We start from the raw sequence: 24,277 nt of genomic DNA on the forward strand, positions 1-24,277 counted from the left end.
CTCAATAAGTGAATCCAATTGAATAATAAATACTCAAAAATAAAAACATATCGTATGTATACAGTATAATGCAATTGTTATTAATTATATTGACTCAGTTTAAACTCAGCCGTAGCCGTGAGCACATAATATATAATAATTTACGATTTCTACAGAGTCTGAAAAGTAACCTTATCTACAATAGAAATAAGATTTGATATGAGTAACAATAAGATAACTCTTCATCCAGGTCACAATGTATAAAAAGTTAACAATAATAGGCCTTCTGCACGGAGCCGTTGCCCACACCGAACAACAAGCTTTAAAATTCCCCAAAATGTCTAGTGTACTGAAAACAGTTCAAACAGGAAAACCAACGATGTAGTCTATATAAAAAAAAAACCGAGAAAGAAGAAACACAATGTATCATATCAACAAACGACAATAGGTTCCTGTCTTTGAACAGGTATAGTTTAAACATATTTTATTGTTCAAAATGACAAATGGATTAAACAAAAGTGTTACAACTTAGTAACGCCTTCTCCAAACAGGTGCAAACAAATGCAGCTTGAAAGTAAAAAAAAAAAGAACTTCACGAGTGAAAATTGAAACATGAATAGGTATTTTATAGATTAAAATTCAGAATCTATTGATACATATTATGACTCTTTCGAAGTTTTCCAGGATTTTGAACCTTTTATTCGACTTATGTTTTGCAACATTGTGTTTTTTTTATTTCTAATTTGGTGTCAAAGACAGATACAACATACCCCCTTAGTTTTAACATATATATAAATAAGAACATGTAGCGTGGGACCAATGAAACAACTATCCACATAGACCAAGAGACCTAGAATTTTACAGCTATATTAAACAAGAGTGCACACACTGAAATGTCTCGCCTTCTTTACTAATCATTGATATTATGTTGATAGTCCTAAGTATAAAGCTTTATTGCAACGGTCACATAAACTTAACATTAACCAAGATAGCTAAACAAAGACCAATGAACCATGAAAATGAGGTCAAGGTCAGATGAACCATGCCCGGCAGAAATGTACAGCTAACAAAGCTTCCATACAACAAATATAGTTGACCTATTACTTATAGTTTAAGAAAAATAGACCGAAACACAAAAACTTAACACTGTGCAATGAACCGTGCAATTGAGGTCATGGTCAAATAAAACCTGCGGGACTGACATATAGATCATAATATATTTCCATACACCAAATATAGTTGACCTTTGGCATATAATATTAGATAAAAAGACCAAAACTTAAAAACTTAACTTTGACCACTGAACCGTGAAAATGAGGTCAAGGTCAGATGACATCTGCCCGCTAGACATGTACACCTTACAATCATTCCATACAACAAATATAGTAGACCTATTGCATAAAGTATGAGAAAAACAGACCAAAACACAAAAACTTAACTATAACCACTGAACCATGCAAATGAGGTCAAGGTCAGATGACACCTGCCAGTTGGACATGTACCCCTCCAGTCCTTCCATACACCAAATATACTAGCCCTATTGCTTATAGTATCTGAGATATGGACTTGACCACCAAAACTTAATCTTGTTCACTGATCCATGAAATGAGGTCGAGGTCAAGTGAAAACTATCTGACGGGCATGAGGACCTTGCAAGGTACGCACATATCAAATATAGTTATCCTATTACTTATAATAAGAGAGAATTCAACATTACAAAAATTCTGAACTTTTTTTATCAAGTGGTCACTGAACCATGAAAATGAGGTCAAGGACATTGGACATGTGACTGACGGAAACTTCGTAACATGAGGCATCTATATACAAAGTATGAAGCATCCAGGTCTTTCACCTTCTAAAATATAAACCTTTTAAGAAGTTAGCTAACGCCGCCGCCGGATCACTATCCCTATGTCGAGCTTTCAGCAACAAAAGTTGCAGGCTCGACAAAAATTGAGAATGGAAAAGGGGAATATGTCAAAAAGACCTCAACCCTACAAAAGAGCAGGAGAAGTCCATGAATGTATCTTCCACGCAGCGAGAAAATCCCGACTCGGAGTTTGGCCTCTGCTGTACCCTAAATAAAAATATGACTAGTGTTCAGTGAAAATTGACGTCATACGTAAAAAATATTTATTCTTTTTAATTGCATTCAGCATTATACCCATATATTGAAAAGACAAATTTGGATATAGTGAATTTCACATTGATAATACAAAACCATAACATCAAGTTTTTTATTTGTAAAAGATAGGCGAAAAATAACAAAGGAACTTACAAACTCAGCAGTCCAAAATAAAACAAAAGTCATGGCTGAAACTTAGTGTTGGTGTTTTAACGCCACTTTTAAGCGCCAATTTTGGTCTATTTCGTGGTGGTCAGTTTTTATGGACAAAGGAAGCCAGAGAAAACCACCGACCTTCGAAAAACAATTACAATCCTAGACAATTAAGATTGGAGTCAAGTGCACCAGCACGAGCGGGGTTTGAAATCAAACCACAGTCTTGAATGGCTAGTGATTACAATAGTAGACCTAAGAACAAACTATAAAAATCAGTTGAAAAAGTTTTAACTCATCATATGGAAACAAATAGAAATACATATAACAAAAACTAAGAGTGGACATGACCGTGAACTTGTACTTCCCAACAACAAAAAGACACTAATTACAGATCGGAGAGTACTCACAGATTTAACAAATCAGATATCTCAATTAATATATAAGATATCTCTAAAAGTTTATAAGATATCTCAATTAGTTTATAAGATATCTTATTTAACTAAATAAGATATCTCGAAATTGAATAAATATAATAACGGCGTGCCATAACAGATACTGAAAGCTAGTTCAAAGCCAATAACAACTAATAATAAAAATCTTGCACCAAAGACAAAATAGAATATGACTACGGTACTTTTTATTCAAGTTGGTTTTCAGACTTATTTGAGTTTGGTTTATTACTTTTCAGAGATTTAATCCTAATATTTTCGGCTAAAAAGATAAAAACATACAGACACTATAATAACGTTAACAGTACACACAACATACCATTAAAACTTATAAAGACTGAGCAACACATTACAGTTGTATTTAAAGAAAGGAATGAATAATATTAATTTTGTCATAACGTAATAAAATCGTTAAAAAATCTTATTATTTGCATGGTTAATGAAATCAAAGTCTTACCAGCACATAAAACACCCTCATTCAACAAGCCATAAGGAAGCTTGTATAGTTCAGAAACCTTGAGATCTATAGTGAGTTTGTACTGAAGTATGCCATGCCTTCCATATGATTGCTATTTTATTCTCGTGGGCAGTAATAAGACTATCAGTTCTATCGGACCAAGGATGGAACCATTACTACTTAAAAAAAGAGACCGACTCGGCATGCATTGAGCTGCGTCTCCCCTGAAACCATACAAAAGTCGGGGATATTTGTGTTATGACGTATAGATGTAGTCTATTGTATTTCTTTAATGTGTCTTTGAAACAATCTTTTTTCCACTGAAAACGCCTATTTTTGAAATAATAATTCATAGACCGTTATTTATCTTTGTCTTATATGCTAAGCGTATGCTCAGTCGATGTACTACCCGCGACATTTCAAAATTTTGGTTTCAACACTTGCCCAATCATGGGCATCTTCTAGTATAATAGAATTTGAGAAAGGATTATCCTCCTGCCTCTTTTTTGATATTGGTGTCCACCGACTGAGGTAATTACGTTTACGATCAAATTAAATAAAGGCAACAGTAGTATACCGCTGTTCAAACTCATAAATCCATGGACAAAAAACAAAATCGGGGTAACAAACTAAAACTGAGGGAAACGCATAAATATAAGAGGAGAACAACGACACAACACTACAATGTAACTAACACACACAGAAACGGACCAAGCATCAGACAAAATCCCACGAGAATAACAACTATAACATCAAAACCAAATACATGAATTTGGGATAGACAAGTACCGTGACACGTCTTATCGCAATGTCAATTTACACTCAAAAATAAGAGAAAACAAACGACACAACGTTAAATTGTAACACACACAGAAACGAACTATAATATAACAATTTACGTTTACGATCAAATTAAAACTCTTCGTTCTAAAAGTAAACGCTTCAACTTCAGTTACCAGTTTGTTTCTGGTCAAAGCCTTATCATAATACGTAACTAAAATAACTTTAAAAAACCGATATACCAAATTTATAATTAAAATAACAACAATGCATATTCAATTTCTAAATGATTGATTTAAACTGTTCACTAGTAAAATGATCTTGACACACGAAGTTGATTCATAACTAGTTAAAGTTCATCACTTTTACGCATATTTCCAGGTGTGCACATCATTCATTGCAAGTACATGTAAGAAATACACATATGAAGGCGTAAGTTGCAAAGCAATATAACCAAAATTTTGACAAAATATGATCGTCTCTGATTCAAACATTTATAAAAACGGAATTGTGAAATATAATTTCGCTATTTGCAGTCAGCTTGAACCTGTTTCGTCAAAATAAGCAAAAATATCGGTAAATATTGTTGGCTTGCAAGTCATTAATTTCAATCATTTGAATACGTATTCAATCCACCTTCAATTTTACCCTCAGCTGGGGATATGTTACGCATCTGTTAAGCATGTTCAGTTATCAAAATAAAAAAATGTCGACATTGGAAAGTGAAACTAGGAAGCCACTCACACATTTCGATGTCTGATTCTGAATTCAAAAAATCATACTTAATCAGGTTCAACGATCATGATTTATATATATTTTTTTTAATCAATGACATGAGTTCAAGCGGAAATAGAATATAGACAAATATTAATATACGATTGCAAGTGCCTGCATGAGTGTTTATTAATATTTATGTTTATGTCTATCGCGTCGTATGACAATTGGTATTCATCGGAGATCCACTCGATGATTTATAAGTGAAGTCTGTTCTTTGATTGTATAGATACACCTACGAGGGCGTTATTCCGATTGGATGTATCAAATTTTCAACAAGATATATAAATATCTTGTTGGAAATTTGATATTATTGCCAATACAGAATAAACTTTTCCAAATTTAGGAGTGGGATCTTTCATTGATTTGACCACAAGTAATTGAAAAGTATCAATGTAGGGTATCCAATTTCATCAAACGACATTTTTAGTCCTACGTTTAAAGATTGCCGAGTTAAAAATCTTCTGTCCTTGCTATGGAAGATGTCTTTAAGGCTAAAGCGATCTAACATAAAAAGAAGTATTGAACGAAAATTATAATTTTTGTTGTAAAAATAGATTCAATCTGTACAGCAATTTCATTTTCAGGTTGTACTGTTTCCATTGTCGACTAGTAGGTTTGAAAATAATTATTCAAAATATGGCCTAGGCCTTCTTATTTTGATAAAAAAAAGTGAAGCAATAATGACAATAAAATGACTTATTTTCTATGTTTATTACCCATAAGAAATGTATATATAATATAAGATGTACCAGAGATCTCGAGGGAAGTAATTAGCATCAATATGTATGTTTCGTTTTGAAATTAATGTGCTATATTTAGCTATTAACTATCTTTTCAGATGTATATTGGTTTATATAGATCATTCATATACTATACATATGTTGACTGTTTGTAAAAGATGGTTCAGCAAAATTCAATAAAAAATAGAGAAACTGACGTCAAGGTTTTATTTTAATAATGTAGAAAAATATAAGAAGATGTGGTATATGTGCAAATAAGACAAATCTCCATCCAAGTCACAATTTGTAAAAGTAAACCATTATAGCATATATAGGTCAACGTACGGTCTTCAACACGGAGCTTTGGCTCACATAAAACAGCAAGCTATAAAGGTCCCAAAAAATTACTAATTGTAAAACCATTCAAACGGGAAAATTATCGGTCTATGATCTATTTAAAAATGGAGAAACGAGAAACACTAATGAACCACATCAACAAACTACAACTACTGAACATCAGGTTCCTGACTTAGGACTGGTGTAAACAAATGTAGCAGGTTTAAACGTTTTAATAGGTACCAACCTTCACCCTTATCTGAAACAATAGTGTAAACTCACAATATCACACGCCTTAAACTTAACATCGTTTAGGATAATAGTCAGATCAGGTTTAGGAATTTGTGTCTGCTGTTCGAATTCCTTTTGTTTTTTTCCTTCGATACAGGGCAAAGTATTCTGCCCAATATCACCAACTTTAGCCTAGCATCCTGACACAATGTTTTTTCTTCGTGAATAGAGTCAGGCGTAATGATGTATATAAGTGAGACATGATCCCAGGCTACATCCATTTTTCTTTGCATAGAAGACTGCAATAGCTCATTAAAAGGTCATTACCAAATGTTAAGCAAATTCTAGATTTTTCTTATGAGTTGAGACCCCAGATAATGCCAATCTCGAGCATAAGGTAAAAGTCCGAGTCGGCCTTTTAGTTCCGCATAAAAAAAAATTATCACAAAAAAGTGTTCCATAACCTATTAATATGTTTAGCGATGATGTATCGTTTCGATCCGTATACAATAGTAAGTCGAATTGGCAAATTCATTCATATAAATAATTTCATAAAAGATGGTATATATGATTGTTGTGTTTTGCTTTATTGGGTTTCTAATTGACCTATGTCCAGTGCAAAACGGTTATGAATATTTTATAATGCAAAGATGCGGGTGGTCTGATTTATTCTCTAAACTAAAGGGTTGTAAAAACTCATCAAATCTATTTATATATTACACGTAATCTCTAAACTAAAGGGTTGTAAAAACTCATCAAATCTATTTATATATTACACGTAATTACTAATTCTCATAGGCGGATCCAGGGGGGCCTTGCCCCCCCCCCCCTTTTGTGTGAAAAATTTGGTTGATTATATATGGAATCACTGAAGCATGACTGGAGTGGCCCCCCCTTTGGTCAGTCAGCGGCCCCCCCCCCCTTATGAAAAGTTCTGGATCCGCCACTGATTCTCTAAATTAAAGGGTTGTAAAAACTCATCATAGATAATATATTACACGTAATCACTTTCACTTATGAACTTAACATTAAAAAAGCTTAAAGTTAAAATGAAGAAACGTTGTATTTAAGTGTCAAAATATTTTTATATTATTTCTATTATTATTATTTATTCATTTGGATTAAGGTGTAAGGAAAGATTAACATTCGGGAGGTGGGGAACAATTATCACCCAAGACGAATTCGAGTGTGTTAATCAATTATTTTCAAATATTTTAAATCAAATATCACACAAGAAGGAGTTCCATAACCTTAGTATTTTAGCTTATTTTGTTCCTTCACTGATGCCCTTTGGTGGGTCCGTAGGTGGCCTCTTGCAAGGCATACGTGTCCCTATCCAATATACCCTCATTTTCGAGTGGCAGTCCATATTACCCAGACCTTCATCCCGGATGGCCTCTATTACAAGACCAACCTATTGTATGTATAGTAAACTTGTTCTCGTCTTGAACATGGATGAAATGTTTGCCACTGGACGTTAATTAGCAACCAACAATCAATCAATCAATCCTTCACTGATGTTCTTCTGACTTAAAGTATCAATTTTAAATTTCACCTGACTACATCCTTAACATACACCTTTTGCATATGAAGAATGCAAACGTACGGAAGCGTATAAGGGACATAGAAAAAATAAAATTGGCAGTGAACTTTTTTTTCAAAGTCGAAATTTTGACATTTCAAATCTTAAAATTTCGACTTTAACTCGAAATTTTGACGTTTCTAATCTTGAAATTTTGACTTTCAAAAATCTTGAAATTTCGACTTTTTAAAAAGTCGAAATTTTGACTTTTTTAGAATTCGAAATTTTGACTTTATAAAAAGTCGAAATTTCGACTTTAAACTAAAAATTTCGACTTTTTTTAAAACTCGAAATTTCGAATTTGTCTTAACTCGAAATTTCGACTTTTTTTTAACTCAAAATTTCACATTCACTGTCATTTATATCAGCAAGCGGAGAGTCATATACATCATAAACTTGATAAGCATATTTTAATAAACTAAACCATTTTAAAGAGGTTATTTTAGATAGAATATCTTGTTTTTGCCGAAGAATAAATAAAATATGTTTCACGTTCAAATACATATTAAAGTCTGGACTTCAGATATGTGTATCAAGACAACCCCGTTATTCCGAAACACCTATATTACGACAAACTTTTATTCAACAGTCTAATACATAAAGACAAGGGTTAATAGTTTTGTCATAAGAATGCCAACTTTTAGAGTTTAATCAATGTTCCAGAAAAAAGAACCAACATTTCAAAATTCCAAAACTATAAAACTGAGCAGCTCATTGGTCGTCCTGAATATGCATGGCATTTTTGGCTACTTGATTTATCAAACAAGGCAAAGTCAGTGACATGCTATTGGGAAACCAAACAGGCCTTTGAAACTGTGATGCTAAATGTCCTCAGATCTGACGATCCTATGACAGTGTCGTGGAAACTAAAACATGGAATATGGGAAAACATTTTTTTTCTGTCAACATGCATGTTTTTTCCGAATGAAACTCTTCAATATTAAATGCTAATACATATCTTAATCTAAGAACAAAACCAATTTCTGAATATAAATTGCCAAACTGTGTGGATGACGCTTTAATAATTTGAGACCATGTCTACTCTTTCTAAAATCCCTAATACGCTTCCGTACAAACGTAACTTTTTCGACAAACAGATGCGTCAATTATGCAAACAACTTCAATATGGCGTGCAATCGTTACGGTAATTTGTGTACCATACTTTTCAGAACATATACACAAGAAAGTTATTTTTTTCCAGGCTACTATGTTAAGTTACTAACGTTTAAAAAAAGCGGCGCGGGACACTAGCGCTTTCTATTTTGGACATTTGCGCTTTCTTTTTTAGACAATTGCGCTTCAAATCATAGGACATTTGCGCTTTCTTTTTTTGACACTTGCGCTTCAAATCATAGGACATTTGCGCTTTCTTTTTTTGACACTTGCGCTTCAAATCATAGGACATTTACGCTTTCTTTTTTGGACACTTGCGCTTCAAATCATAGGACATTTGCGCTTTCAAAAAAGGACATTTCCGATTTTGCAATATTTTGTTTTTATGATTATCCTCCTCTTCTATCCGGGCTTGGGACCGACATATTTGACCTGGCAGAGTTAAAGTCATATTTTTCTTTATGATTAGGGACGACATCAAAAATTCAAATTCACTTAGTTTTTTCACTGACCCCCCCCCCCCCCCCTCTTAACTTAATTTGGGAAAAATTGATTGACCAATATGGATATATGTAAAAATCAATGTCGGATAACCTAATCTTGCAGCAGTTCACCACTCCCCCCTAACTATTTGAATTAAGCTTTTTTTAATCTTACATTGATCTTTTGATGCCGTCCCTTAAAGGTTTAAAAATCATTTCATAACACATTTCATTCGTATCATGATAGCTCATTGATATAGGTTTAAAAGTTTAAATACAACTAAAAGTAAACATTCTAAAGACATAAAAACACGTATAGTCATCACAGATCCGTTTTACAGTAATTTCTGAAGCCCAAGGAGTGAACTTTAGCTCTTGTTATCTGTTCTGACTGGTATTTCGCCCACATTTTAAATACTAGTACATAATCAAGTTTATCTTTCTCAATTCTTGACTGGGTTGCCTGTTCATCAATATAAGAATCTTAAGGTAACTCACCGAATGTCCAATGATACTCTTCAAAAAGATAAAAATAGCCGACTGAGTCGAGGAGAACTTTTCATTATACATGTAGTGGGTATGGAAGGATTCTTGACCATTTGTCGATTTAATAACACATATATTATAATATTAAAGTTAAATTTATTAACGTAATGATTACTTCTCATTGAAATTACAGGTAGACGACTACAGGTAAAAAGCGCAATTTTCCGGTCAATTTATTAGAGGTCAATCAAAATTTAAAGCGTAAATGTCCATAATAATTGAATCGCAAATGTCCCATCGTTTTACAGGTAGTAAAGCCCAAACGTCCTGTGCCAAAAAAAAAAAAAGAAATGGGTCAACAAATATAACCATAAACCCTGAAAGAGAAATCAAACCTAAATAAAAAAAGAAGAAAATTTGACACATTTCGATTTAAGAAGGTCCCGATGGGGGTTACAGATGAGTTGATAATGATGTATATTTAACATCCAGCGACAAATACATGTGCCCATTAAGGACCCGAACATGCTGATGTAATATAAATCAAATATAACCCTCTTTTGAACTAGACCTAAAAATTAAGCCAGATGTTTTGATGTGCTTGTTCACAATGTAACAGACTGTCTGCAGGAAGATATACCACCATACCCGGACACATTATTGTGTTTTCGAACCGAATAGTCTTTCATCTTACTCTTTACTTCCGATGTGCTTAGCGAAGAAGCAGCAAATACCATTTTAAAGGCTGTGTTCGTACGTTTTATGGTCCCCTCCCCCTTGAGGCAAACATTACCATAGAGACCACCGACACAGACGACGAAATGTAGGGTTTTAAAAAAAAATGACGCAGGCTCGATGAAAAAAAAACAAAAAAAAAAAAACAAACAAACGTTATGAAGAGTAGGGGCTTATAATCTCATTTGTAATTGTTTTATAATAATGACGCACACAAAATACTCAGTGAGTTAGGAACTTGAAATCAGTCTTCTATATTTCTCTTTTTAAAACTTGTCTTAATTATACATTCGATTACTTTTTAAGAACTGTACCTTTTTATACCCGAGTTGTCTTTCCTTGTCTCCTTTACCAAAGAATATCTATAATACTAAAATAACAATGTCCAATTTGTCAGCCGTCATCAAGTAAACATTAAAGAATTCAACTTTATATATAGCTAATATAAGACAATGTTGTAGGTTAAAAATTACACCCCCCCCCCCGGGACCCTTTTGTTTTCAACATAATTGATATTGCCAATAATTAACAAGTTCCGGGTCGAATCCGATACCGATACTAATAGTATATTTACTCATCTGTTACCTATTATCTTATCTGTACGTTTCGCATCTGACAGGCGGACCACCAAACGGTGTATTTGGGATTTTGCTATATATACGGGTCATAATCACAGGGTTGACACTACTAAATTTAATCATTGTCAAATTTGTCCCTATTGTAGTATTTCAATCAGTAAGACTTTCTAAGATAACAATACGAATTCTAAAAATCTGGACTTAAAATAAGGCATATAGGTACAGTTTTCAATTTGTTAGCGGGCATGCCGTAAAACAGCGAATAAAAGAATTCAACTTTATCTATAACTAATATAGGACAATCCTGTTGATTAAAACATACTCCATTCCAGAACCTTTTGTTTTCCAAATAATTAATATTACCAATAATTGATAAGTTCAAGGTCGACGGGTTCAAACAGAAAGATTTTGAAAGCAGAGCAAACTGTGTATCTTATAATCGGCATGACTTTTTCAGATGACAATACCAATACTTAAATAAGGCTTACGCATAGTTATATACTTTAATTCAGTCACGAACCCGCGATATCACGGGTGTGTTCTAGTACTAACTAAATTTAGATTCGTACAAAACCTCAAGAATGTATCTCTTAAATTCAAATGCATTGTCCTTCTTCTGGAAAGACATGTATTGTAATCCATGATACCAATCTTTGATTAAGCGATTATATAACTGAACGCGTTTAATCATGATGAATAATCCTATAATCGTGATGGCGTCATAATCTACATTTATATTCAACATATGTCCAAAGACTCGAAATAAAATTGATTTATTGATTATTTGTGATCAACGCTACTTTCGGCACGACTTTGGCCGTCATATTTTATTGAAACAGCTGTACTGCCACCGACGTCATTCGTCAGGAAAACTGACAATCCTATTCAATATAAGATTGGAGATCAATACACCCTCCGATTTTAAAAAATACACCCGCAACATTCAATCCCTCAAAACACCCCAATAAAAAAAAAAAAAAGATTAAAAAAAATGAGTTTAAACAGTATGATGCTAATGCCGGATTACAAATGGACAATCATTCTTGAACTTTTGCATAAATAAAATATGTATTTACAAGGTACTGTACAAAAATAAGGAGATGCGGTATGAGTTTAATAATTTAAACATATTTATTGTTCAAAATGACAAAAGGATCAGACACAAGTTCTACAACTTAGCAACGTCTTCTCCATTTGCGACATGAGTTCAAATGAGGCAGATCTCCACCACAATTCAATTATAGTAGATGCAATCACTTTTAGGCAACCGTACTGCCTTCAACAATGGGGAAAAAAAACAATACCGTTAGTTCGGCTATAAAAGGCCTCAACATGAAAAATATAAACCAATTAAATTTAGAACACAAATATAACAGATTACTTTATAAAAATATAGTTTACGAAAAACAAATATGACAGACATGAACCAACCACTGAACACCCAGATGCCTGACTTGGGACAGGTACATGTATTTATAGAAATATGGATGGGTTAAATATGTTTGAAGGAGTCAACCCTTCCTAACCTGGGACAGTGTTGTAACAGAACAACATGAGAACAAACAAAACAAAATAGTTGAAAAAGGCATATTTTTAACTCTTCACATCGATACAAAACAAAACAACTGTAAAAAAAAAAACAAGTAAAACTGCGAGCTACTGCTCACTAATAATATACCCGCCGAAATATTTCAATAAACAAGACTTTGCAGGATATTTGTACATCCTTTAAACAAAACAGACACAAATTACAGATCTGACAGTACTGGTAGTTACTAGCAGCTAGTTCAAAACCAATAACAACTAAGAAATAACATATATCTAAAACTAAAATTTAATATAAAATATCTATACCTGTTCATTCATACTGATCATTCATACTGAAACTATCATGGATAATGAAATTTACATATTCTGGAAAAGCAGCTATTTAAACAGAATGGAGAAAAACAAAAAAACAAAAACGTTTTTCAGTTTAAGAATAATGATGAATATTATATAATAAACTATTTATAAACTTGTTAAGAAAATTTATTACTAGTATATATTTATATGATAATTGGTACGAATTACTAGTACTTCTACATTAATTGTGATGTTATTGTTATTAACTCACTATTTACCAATTGTACTATAATAGTTTGTTTTCGATCATCCGGATGCCAGTACAAGACTTTCTTATTATACAATACATGTATATATATAGCTGTCTAGACCCAGCTGGCATAAAGATTTAACATCGGGATCTTTAAAACTTCTTGTGAGGAATAGAAAGTGATATGATGAAGGCTTTCGTTATTAAGCGATCACATTCAATTCTCACTCGTTTTAAAACCTATGAATTAAACGGAATAGTGTCAACTAAACAAATAGCTAGTCAAAGGTCGTTAAAAAATCCATAAGTAAGTTACTTAGAAATATGATAATCTAATATGAACAAATTTTAAAATTGTCATCTTTTTTTCAAAATAGCATTAAATTTGATTGAAAACCATGCAATATCTAGTTAGAATTTTATTTTACTATTCAAAAATGTGTTGTTTTTATCGGTAATTAAACACAAAAATATAAGTTGTATACTTACATTTTTTGGTACATGTAGACTTGCATAGCCGTTTAAATGATAAGCCATACTAACATTCACAATATAAATGGTCAGTAATTTAGGAAATAGAGAAGTTACAAAAATAGTTCGGTCCATTTCTCCGCCAAAACCACAAGAAAAAGTTTTCTCTGGTGGTAACACATATGCATAATCTATAAAATGATCCTTAGAACTCTGGAGGCGAGACGGGTAAAAAAAAAATTGAAGAAAAATAGCCACAAGTACTAGACTATAGTTATATTTTAGTGTAATTCATCGGTAGTTTTTAAATAAATCTAAATATATATTTAACTAAAGAATTTACAATTTTGACTTTAGTCTGTCCGGCCTCGGTTTTTCAGTTTCTGATCAGGAAGAAAAGATATCCTTATGTTTTTGTGCATCATGGTATTTTTTTAGCATTTTTATTTCACTTAAGAGTGTATTTCTACAAACTCAAGTGTCTACTTAAGGATTTTATATTGATGTACGATATACCAATATACGTCTTATTATTCCATGTAACCTTAATAAGTCGTTTGTTATATTGCAATAAATGCTATTTATTAACTCCCTTTATAATGAAACATAACAATCCATTTATTGCAATAATCTAATTATCACGTGTTATCTTTTTAATATTTAATCATCTTTTGTCATGTCCATGTTACTTAAGAACTGTTAATATTTTAAAAACTCTTATTATTTGTTATACCAGGATGAGTAATAGTCACACGGATAAGTAAGTCAGGCAGCTTCCGGTTGCTAGCGATAAATCTTTGATTGGATAATTGATTGAAGCTTACTTAGTGTCCATTGGCAAATACTTCATGCATATTCATGAACTGTTCATTTGAATAATTGATACTATTAGCAGATTCTGCAAGGTAGGTCCATCATGAAAGGCGAGAAATTTGGAAGTCGCTGAAAAAAATGAATGCACGTATGTTGGATGTTTTTTGCAACAAAAGGCGGATTTAGGGGGAAGGACAAGGCCTTTCTTTTATGGAGTAGCACTGGCTGATATTTAAGGGAATACTGAAGCATGACAGGAGCGGGCATCCTCTTAGACAGATAGTGGTCCCATCCAATCCTCATCAAAATTTCTTGATCCGCCACTGGCCATATGTCACTTATAGACACATCGATTAGCTAACAAGGTTCTTTTACGTGCAAAGAACGAAGCACTCTCCTTAGCACTAGGGCTGTATCCTAGGTGTTGGATGATGAACCCTTCATTTCACTGTCTCACGACTTTGGTCCTGATAATGCTTCCTGTCATCTTTAATACTACATCCGAGACTCATCTACCAGTACTCCATCATCGTGGTTACCGGACTGCCAAGCTGACCAATCTGGCCCTGAAACTTGCGACATTCGTTGTGAGATAAAGAAACATCCAAATAGTAAAAACTAAATAAACTAAAAAAATCCAAGACGGCGGCCTACCTTAAATGGCGTCCTGACCTGATCCTGACCCACTGCAGAAAATATTTAAAAGCTAACCAAACGACTTCGGACACCGAGCCAGTCGTGCGAAGGCTGAAAAGCCAGTCAATGTCGTTAAACACTTCCATCATCATAGGTCAAGTTTAATTAAGTTCAAAACACCAATATTGTTTTTCAATTTGAACCTCATACGTTCTGTCATAAAATTGAGAATGGAAATGAGGAATGTATGTAAGAGACAACAACCCGACCAAAACCGATCAAATTTCATACTGTGATTGTTCTCGTGTATTATAGATTTTTGTTATGCGGTTGTTTGAAATACTATTGAAACATTTCGAACAAATCTAATAATATTGAGTTTAAGACACGTGTAGTCGGAGAGGGTTTAGATCTAACTAACTATGACAACGATGTTGTTTAATTCATATGCGTGACCCAAGTCAGGAACTATGTGGTTGTCTTTTGCCAAATATAAACGTGTTGCTGACATTTTGGGAATTGATTTTGTTGGCAGATTGCTACATTTATTCGTTACTCTTACATGTTTCATCGTTTGCAGATTTGTTGATGATTTCTATATTAATTATGCAACGTCTTTGCAGATTTTTATTTACATAATAAACATTAATTTAGGCTGACGTTTATACAGAATACATTACATTTTGTTAACAGTAAGCATTTCATATCGCCAGATACGTGATTCGTTTCCATAAGACATATCGACGATGCAGGAATAAAAGAAAAATGACTGGCCAAATTGAACATGAATTTAAAATCTCTGCAAGACAAAAGGTCCGACAAACTGTGCCGTCAATGGTCATCTATGTAAAAAAAAAGCCTTAGTGTTTCAAATTATTACGAAATAAAATGAAAATAAAAAGTAATATTTCATGTCAAAACCAAGTGCTGACTACTTGACTAGGTTCAACGTCCACCAGCAGTTATGGGTCAAATGTGTACGCAAGTTTCATTGAAAAAAAGATGGACTGTTACGGAAATAAATATCACTGTATCCCTTCATTCATTGGATGTACAACCATATGACCTCTATCAATAAAAACAAGTTCAATAATTCTGTAATTATGACCGAAAAAGTTAATAGCGTCAACATGGACATTGAAGGCCGTACGGTGATCTATAGTTGTTAATTTCTGTGTCATTTGGTCTCGTGTTGAGAGATGTCAGCTCATTGGCAAATCATACCACATCCTCTTTTTTTACATCGAGCCGAGTTTCGATGACTTATGTATGTCTCCTTTTATTAGCTAAAGTTAATCAGAAAGGATATCTATAACACTATATATTTAGAAATTTAAGTATTATCTCTATTGATTGTGTTCTTTGTGAATTAAAACATGACGAAATGTGTATTGCTTTGCCGTTATTAACACCTGTTTAGTGTTATTGTGTGATTAAGGAAATAAAAGAAACACATATATATTGATTGGTTGAATTTGTATTATTTCGATGACAAGGAATTAAGAGAAGTAAACGTTTGGGAAAAATTTTACAACCAAGTATAAAATGTATCCGATTTGTACATTTGGTTCCATAAAAAATGTTTTAAAATGTCCTATACGTTCAATACATGCATGAACTATTTGCCACCAGAAGTTAAACAAACAACAATAAATCAATTTAAGCATGACCTAAGATAACTTATTATAAAGATATACAAACGTTCATTTTGTAGGCAACTGACGGCAAAACCATTTTTGCTTTTATTTAAGTAATCATCATGAACATGAACAAGCAGCTAAATCAGAATTCCGGAAATATTCTGAATAAGAAATAAGAGTGAAATCAGAGAATTTTACTACCATGAGTAGAAACTAAGAGTCAACAAAGGTATTATGCGAACTTAACAGGAATATAAGGGAGAAGGGGGATACTTCAGATATCCTGCTGAGAATGACACCACAAAATCAACAATCTGGAAATGGAATTGAAAATCGAATAAATGAATCTTCAAGCTTAAACAATGACAGATTTAAATCATAAAATTGAGAAAGGAAATGGGGAATGTGTCAAAGCGACAACAACCCGACCATAGAGCAGACAACAGCAGAAGGCCACCAATGGGTTTTCAATGTAGCTAGAAACTCCCGCACCCGGAGGCGTCCTTCAGCTTAAACGTCTGTCCGATGACAGAAACAGTACCCGGACGTATTTTTTTACGTTTTACTCCCAAAATAACCCAAACAGAATAATCATAAGTAAGGATGACAATAGGACTATGCATGGTAGCTATAGGACACAGAGTCATAATGATCAATTTATTGTTGAAGGAAGAGAAGCGACACACAAAATGAGGTCATTTAATAGTATAGAATACTAGTAAGAGTAAAACTGGATAATCCTGGAATAGGAATTTAAAGCTGAATTAGAGGTTCTTTCAGCCAATTTTGGGATAAAGAGTCGTATAAGAGTTTCATTCATCTATAAATATAAGAATTAAGAATAAAATAATTGGTTCGTGCAACTTTGAATATGAAATTAGTTTTATTAAGAGGAATTGAAAGTCAAACCTAATAAATATGAATTCAGATTAAAATTGGACAAACCTGCAACTTTGAATAAAAGTTAAGAGTCAAATTAGAGATTGCTTCACTTTTGAATAGAAAGTCAACTCAAAGAATCCTGCAACCTTGAACATGACCCGAGAGTCAAATCAATTGTAGGCGAGAGAGAACTGACAATGCAATTTTACATGCAATTTACATCTCCAAGACGATATGATTCCGTACAATATAGTAAATCGGCGCTGTTTTTCAAACTCATTAAAGTCATTGCTAGAATAAATCTAAAATTTTCATAAAATCCGACAAAAATGAAGTAGTAAGACCTCCTACAAGACCATTCGTGAGGACAACCCTCCCTTATATTGATTATATCAGGAATATTAAGCAGTTTTATTTCAATGTACAAAAGTATATATAGTTTATACTTGTTTCCATTAATTGAAATTTAAGCAGTTCGTCGCTATGGTGACAAGAAAATTAGTGCCAAACGCATCTTTCAGTTATATCGTTAACATTAAACGACAGTAACAGTTAAGTACTAATTAATTAATTGTTATTTTTTCGTATTTGTGGTATGCATTTAGTAAGCTCTACAACATATTCCCCGTCTCATTTGACATATAAATTTCTAGCTATCTGTGTTAATATCAGGCCATGTTATTATGCGTCAAAAATAGTGATATGGATGTCTTGTATGTTAACAGTAATTGGGAACGAGAAGTCAACAATTAGAAAGGTCAAAATAAGACATAGCGTAATTGCCAAACTAAAAAAAGCACTGACAAATCAAAAAGTAAGCAACCTATAACGACCTTGATAAATAGTCTGCAAATGGCGTATAAAAACAGCGAGGTTGTTTATCTATTTTTGAAATATTGTTTGTATAAATATATCTATGAAATGTTCCTATTTGATATTAGTACCAAATATATATAAAATACATAAAAAGAATACTATGATGTATTTTTCAACAGCAAATTAACGACACAAACAACCAAACGACATCTAGAGGTCAAAATACAGTCTTCCACTAGCGACACTAGTCTAAACTTTATCGTCCAGAGTCTAAAGAAGTGAAATAAGTTAAAACAGAAAATTTCAAACATCTGCCATAACGTACAACATTAATATATGAGAATTCGTATGGCTACATGTATATCTTTATTTCAAAATCCGAAAACGCAGTGATTAATATATATATATATAATTTCTCTTAACGTCCATTAGCAACTATTTCGTGTATATTCTGTACAAAAACAAATTAAAAATAATTCCAGTGGTATAGGCTCTTCAACGTCGGTCGATCGGGGAGATGGGTGAGGAATTAAGACTGCAACTAAACGAAGACAGATTGGTGTGGAAGTTTCATCTTGTAACAGTATTAAAACATTTGACTTTTCTACTCTTTACACAAGTATTCTACATTCCAAACTAAAAGACAAATTGAAAAAGTTGGTATTGCTTTGCTTCATAAACAAGAATGGCCAACGTAGATACAAGTATCTTGTCTTAGGAAGGGATAAATCCTACTTTGTAAAGGATCACTCTGATTCAAACAAAAAATTCTCTGAAACTGATATTATCAAGATGATTGATTTCTTGATTGACAACATATTTGTTACGTTCGGAGGACGTGTTTTTCAACAGACTGTCGGCATTCCAATGGGAACAAACTGTGCCCCTCTACTTGCCGACTTGTTTCTTTATTATTATGAGGCGGACTTCATGCAGGAACTTCTTAGGAAGAAAGACAAGAAGTTAGCAATATCCTTTAACTCTACTTTCCGCTATATAGATGATGTACTTTCACTAAATAATTCCAATTGTGAACTTTCCATTTCTAAGTAGCAACATTCCAGCAGCACTTGCATACGGGGTATATATCTCCCAATTTATACGATATTCCCGTGCTTGCATTTCCTCTCATGATTTTCTTGATAGAGGGTTGCTGCTCACAAGGAAGCTATTAAATCAAGAGTTCCAAATGGTGAAGTTGAAATCATCCCTTCGTAAATTTTACGGACGCCATCACGAGTTGGTTGGCCGTTATAGAATAACCGTTTTACAAATGATATCGGATATGTTCCTTACGTCGTAACTACAATCCCCTTCCCTTTCATGAATGTGACCTTCCGAATTAGACTACTTACCGGATTTATTATCACTTAAACAACACGACGGTTGCCACATGTGGAGCAGGATCTGCTTACCCTTCATGAGCACCTGAGATCACCCCTATTTTTTGGTGGGGTTTGTGTTGTTTATTCTTTAGTTTTCTATGTTGTGTCATGTGGACTATTGTTTGTCGGTTTGTCTTTTTCATTTTTAGCCTTGGCGTTGTCAGTTTATTTTTGATTTGTGAGTTTGACTGTCCCTTTGGTATCTTTCGTCCCTCTTGTAGACGGGCACTGAACGAAGAGGGATTTTATATAGAGGCAGGCGTGTTTTTCTTCAACTCACAAGCTATGTGGCCCTTAAAGAGATGAAATGGTTCAAGAAGCCTTTAATAGACCAGTTCCCCCGAAAATTATGTTCATACTTGGCTGTGTATTTATATAGCTTACACGGACAAATAGACGTTCTTGTCTGATTTCCTTCAAAAAGCAATTGAGTGAAGAGTTTGAAAAAATGAGATACAATAAGCAAAATTATCGTAGTGTACCGTGAGGACTTGATCTTAGTGCCGAACTAATTGCCATTAATGTTGGAAATAACGATTTACAAAATTATGTAATATGTGTTATTCTTGTTTGAGTAAACAGTTAATTTGTTTGTTTAAAAACATCTCAGACATAGAGCGTTTCGATATTGGTATACTTTAGAATAGTACAAGTAGGACATCGAAAAGACATCTACGCACCAAAATTTATTTTAATTAATGCGAATTATATATACATGCGACTGATGTATTGAATGCTAAATGCACTAATTGATTCAGAAAATAAAAGTACATCACTTGACAAAATAATTGTCATATTGAATATGTAGTCAGTTGGTTAGAGACTTAATTGTGCTTCATTCGTTATCCTATAAACGCGATTTACAAGCATGACCATACCAGCATCACAACGCTTAAATACAAAAAAAAAACATTTAAAAGTCAAATGACCTTTGATTTAGACTGTTAATGACCTGGTTAGTTTTGATATTATCTTAAAGACGCCGGTCGCAAGTTGTCAACAAAAAAAAAGTTGATAGTAGAAGTAAACGAATTGAACCCTTTTGAACTACAAACTTGGATCGCCTGCGTAAGCAATATAGTTCTATATATATATATGTTCCGGACCATATGAGTATTTGGACCATACGCGTATGGTCATGACCATATGGGTATATACTCATATGGTCCGACCATCACGTAAAGTCCGACCGTACGTGTATGGTCGGGGTAATTAACACTCTGTTACAGTTTACTTTGAATATTTCTAAACTCTTCATATGGTATGATCGTTCCTTAAAATTACGCTATCATATAGGTCATTTTATTATCATATTATAATAAAGAGATTAATTAAATAAAAAATAAGAAGTTTCACATAGTTAATTTTACTACCTAGTCAAAACTATAATAAACACATTTTATACCGATGTCCATTACCGATTTGCTATTACGAGTGAATAGCAATATGTCGTCTTGAAAAGATAACTTCCAAAAATTTCTCAATAAACTGTTACACAAGAAGTCACTGGCAAGGAACATATTTTATTTAAATTGTTTTGTGAATATGATGTACTGTAGTCATATTACGATATTTGAAATCTAGAGCTTCCTAAACACCGTAGACACATCGGAATAACCCAAAACCCCGGCATCACTGCACGCAGCTGCAGAGAAGACTATCTTTTCACTTGCAAACAAAGGGTGTAACTGAAAAGGATGACGTGCAAATGCGAAAAAAATTGTTACCGTGTGGAAGTAAATGGCATCATAAGCCTACATGCAAAAATGTAATAAGCGATGAAAATTAACTTTGGCATCAATATTTAATTTTAACGTAGCCTTTAAATTAATACATTGTCATGTTACCATCATTGTATTTTTTTAGATAAAGTTTATTGTATTATTGAAACGTTTTGAAAAAATATCTAGATGGTCAAAATACTCATATGGTCCGGTCCGTCAATAACCATACGAGTATATACTCATATGGTCCGACCATACGCGTACGGTCGGACCATATGAGTATACGCATATGGTCATGACCATACGCGTATGGTCCAAATATTCATATGGTCCGGAACATATATATTGTAAGGAAGCAAAAATGTCAACCACAAAATCGTCTCTTTAACAAAAACTCAGGATGCAAATTTCAAACTCACAGACCTCGTGACTTACCATCTCTACGACTGTTTCCGGTACCAATAACATATTGAGTAAAATTTCGGGGAAAATCCTTAAAATGCGGACATTTGAAATAATCCGTTACATATATATGAACAAAGTTTTACACATTAAAATCATTTGAACTAACCGCTATAACACATATGCACAGTGACGAAATTTTGAAAAAGTGTCCAGATTCGGACCACATTTTGCTATCTAATTAATGCGTTCAAGGCCCAGGGTACAATCGCAGTGCATCCTGGGAGATATTATGAAATGTTAATAGTATAAAGCACTAAGTGAGTTACCGCACGTTTATCCAAACAATTCACATTAATGTTACGAAATAGATTTTCGTCGTTATGTAAATTGATGGGGCGACTGCCAAGACATTTGGCAAGTTATGTAGTTTAAATGCCATGTGTGTAAACGCGATAAACACGTTGGCCTTATTGTAAAACTATTTTTTAGTTTCCTGAGTGCCAAAGTATAGTGTCGATAAACACCATGGCCTCATAGTGTAAAATCATTTTATTTTCCTATGTGCCAGTGTATATAGATAAAGGAAGATGTGGTATGAGTGCCATTGAGACAACCCTCCACCCAAGTAACAATTTATAAAAGTAAACCATTATAGGTCAAGGTACGGCCTTCAACACGGAGCTTTGGATCCCACAGAACAGCAAGCTTTAAAGGGCCCAAAAAATTACTAGTGTAAAACCATTCAAATTTGAAAATCAACAGTCTAATCTATATAAAAACGAGAATATATACATGTATATTGTTAAAGATAGTTTTCGGAAAACCAGACACATACTCAACTTATGCTTGCAGATTGCAACAATTGTAAAGAAAATAGAGTTTGGTAAATTATCAATTTTCGATTTGAGTGGAAGATACTATACAAGTACTGTCTTTTGATGATGTACTTTTGTCGCTATTTTACGAACTTTTCCTTTGATCTTGCTGACTGATATTTTCTATCTTAGAGGAGTCGAGTGATGTGAAAATTATCGCTAGAAACTAAGAACCCACGTGCCCGTTGTCGATTAAATTAACAACGTCATCATAGGTAAATAGTGGTAAACAGATTACCATTGGTCATCTCAACTCTATTCCTCTTCTCACTTTCGCCGTACCGGCTCAAGCGAGAAAATCAATTTCGTTGAGATTATCAACGATAATCTATAATTATTGACTTTTGAAAAATTTATATTCACTAAGGCCAACGGCAGAAGTGAATATCAGTGGTTCGAAAGTCAATTAAACCATATATTTAACAAAACAAAAGATGATGATGCATGAACATGCACTAAATACAGATCTATAATGATCATAAAAACACACATTTTTAATCAAATGACGACTATTATACCCTACATCATTCTCCTTTAGTTCATATCTTAAATGAAACATGAATTCACCAAATATTGACAAGCACAGACCGCCTTACTAGAGTAAAAGTTTACTGCTAGTATAGTTAACCGTTTGATCCTTATGTAATAAAAGGTAATAAAATGTTTACTCTTGTGTATTGGAGATGTAAATAATTGTCATGAAGTCTGACGTTGATTAATCTTGATCGTAATTACCCCCATTTGTTCTCACCTCGCGAGGATATAAATAGCATCCTTTACATCACAGACATTCAAAAACATACCCACCGGAAAAAATATTATCCCATACATCATAGCAATTTTGAAAATATATAACCCAAAAAAAACGGTAGACGTTAAATATAATACTAAGTAGTTCACCCACCAGAAGAAATATGCCATACATCATAGCAATTCTGAAAATACATGAACCATACCAAAAAAACCCAGTAGACGTTCAATATAGTTCACTCACCGGACGAAAATGTAATCTCATATATCATAGCAATTTAGAAAATATAAATTATAGACGTTCAATATAGTTCATCCACCGGAAAAAAAGTTAAAATAAAAAAGTTGATTATATACCAAGATACAGTGAGAAAAGTGCCAATTAATGCAGTACAGCATCATAAATAAAAGGCGTGTCTCTAAATGATAATCATTGTTCTTTTTATTCAAATTATGAGTTTTTTCATCGTCCGCTTGTTATTGGCTCTCTATTTTGTAAGTTATAATATGACTAATTGATTGATTTTTACTTTTCGTCCAGTGGCAAATTTTTGATGCATGGGTATATAAGATTGGCACAGAAATTTAACCTTTGCAACAAGCTACATTTGTACCTATATGGATACTTTTCTAACGAGGTACTATATTCTGAAGTGGTTATGTATAATTTATATTTTATATTATTCATATTTCTGAACTAGTCCAGTCACTTTTTTCATCAATGTTAAATTAAATATTTCCGCAATGAGAATTTAGCTTCAAGCTTTGAGAAAAAAATATTCAAAGTAATTTTCGAGTTA

At 33.2% G+C, this 24,277-nt stretch overlaps 1 protein-coding gene across 2 annotated transcripts in view; it reads right to left on the reverse strand.

The window, feature by feature from the left end:
- LOC143076699 (potassium voltage-gated channel protein Shaw-like) overlaps nt 1-22,122 on the reverse strand; it is a 37,021-nt gene extending 14,899 nt beyond the window's left edge. The window contains exon 1 of one of the 2 annotated variants that reach the window (XM_076252540.1): nt 21,883-22,122. In XM_076252540.1, the coding sequence (XP_076108655.1) occupies nt 21,883-21,915 (33 nt within the window). In that variant the 5' untranslated portion in view covers nt 21,916-22,122. Of the gene's footprint in view, nt 1-9,684; nt 9,786-21,882 lie in introns of those variants that run through there. The other variant, XM_076252539.1, reaches the window with a different exon arrangement.
- Nucleotides 22,123-24,277: the final 2,155 nt, after the last annotated feature.

Source organism: Mytilus galloprovincialis, chromosome 5, assembly GCF_965363235.1.
Source record: "Mytilus galloprovincialis chromosome 5, xbMytGall1.hap1.1, whole genome shotgun sequence".
In the NCBI taxonomy this organism is placed as follows: Eukaryota; Metazoa; Mollusca; class Bivalvia; order Mytilida; family Mytilidae; genus Mytilus; species Mytilus galloprovincialis.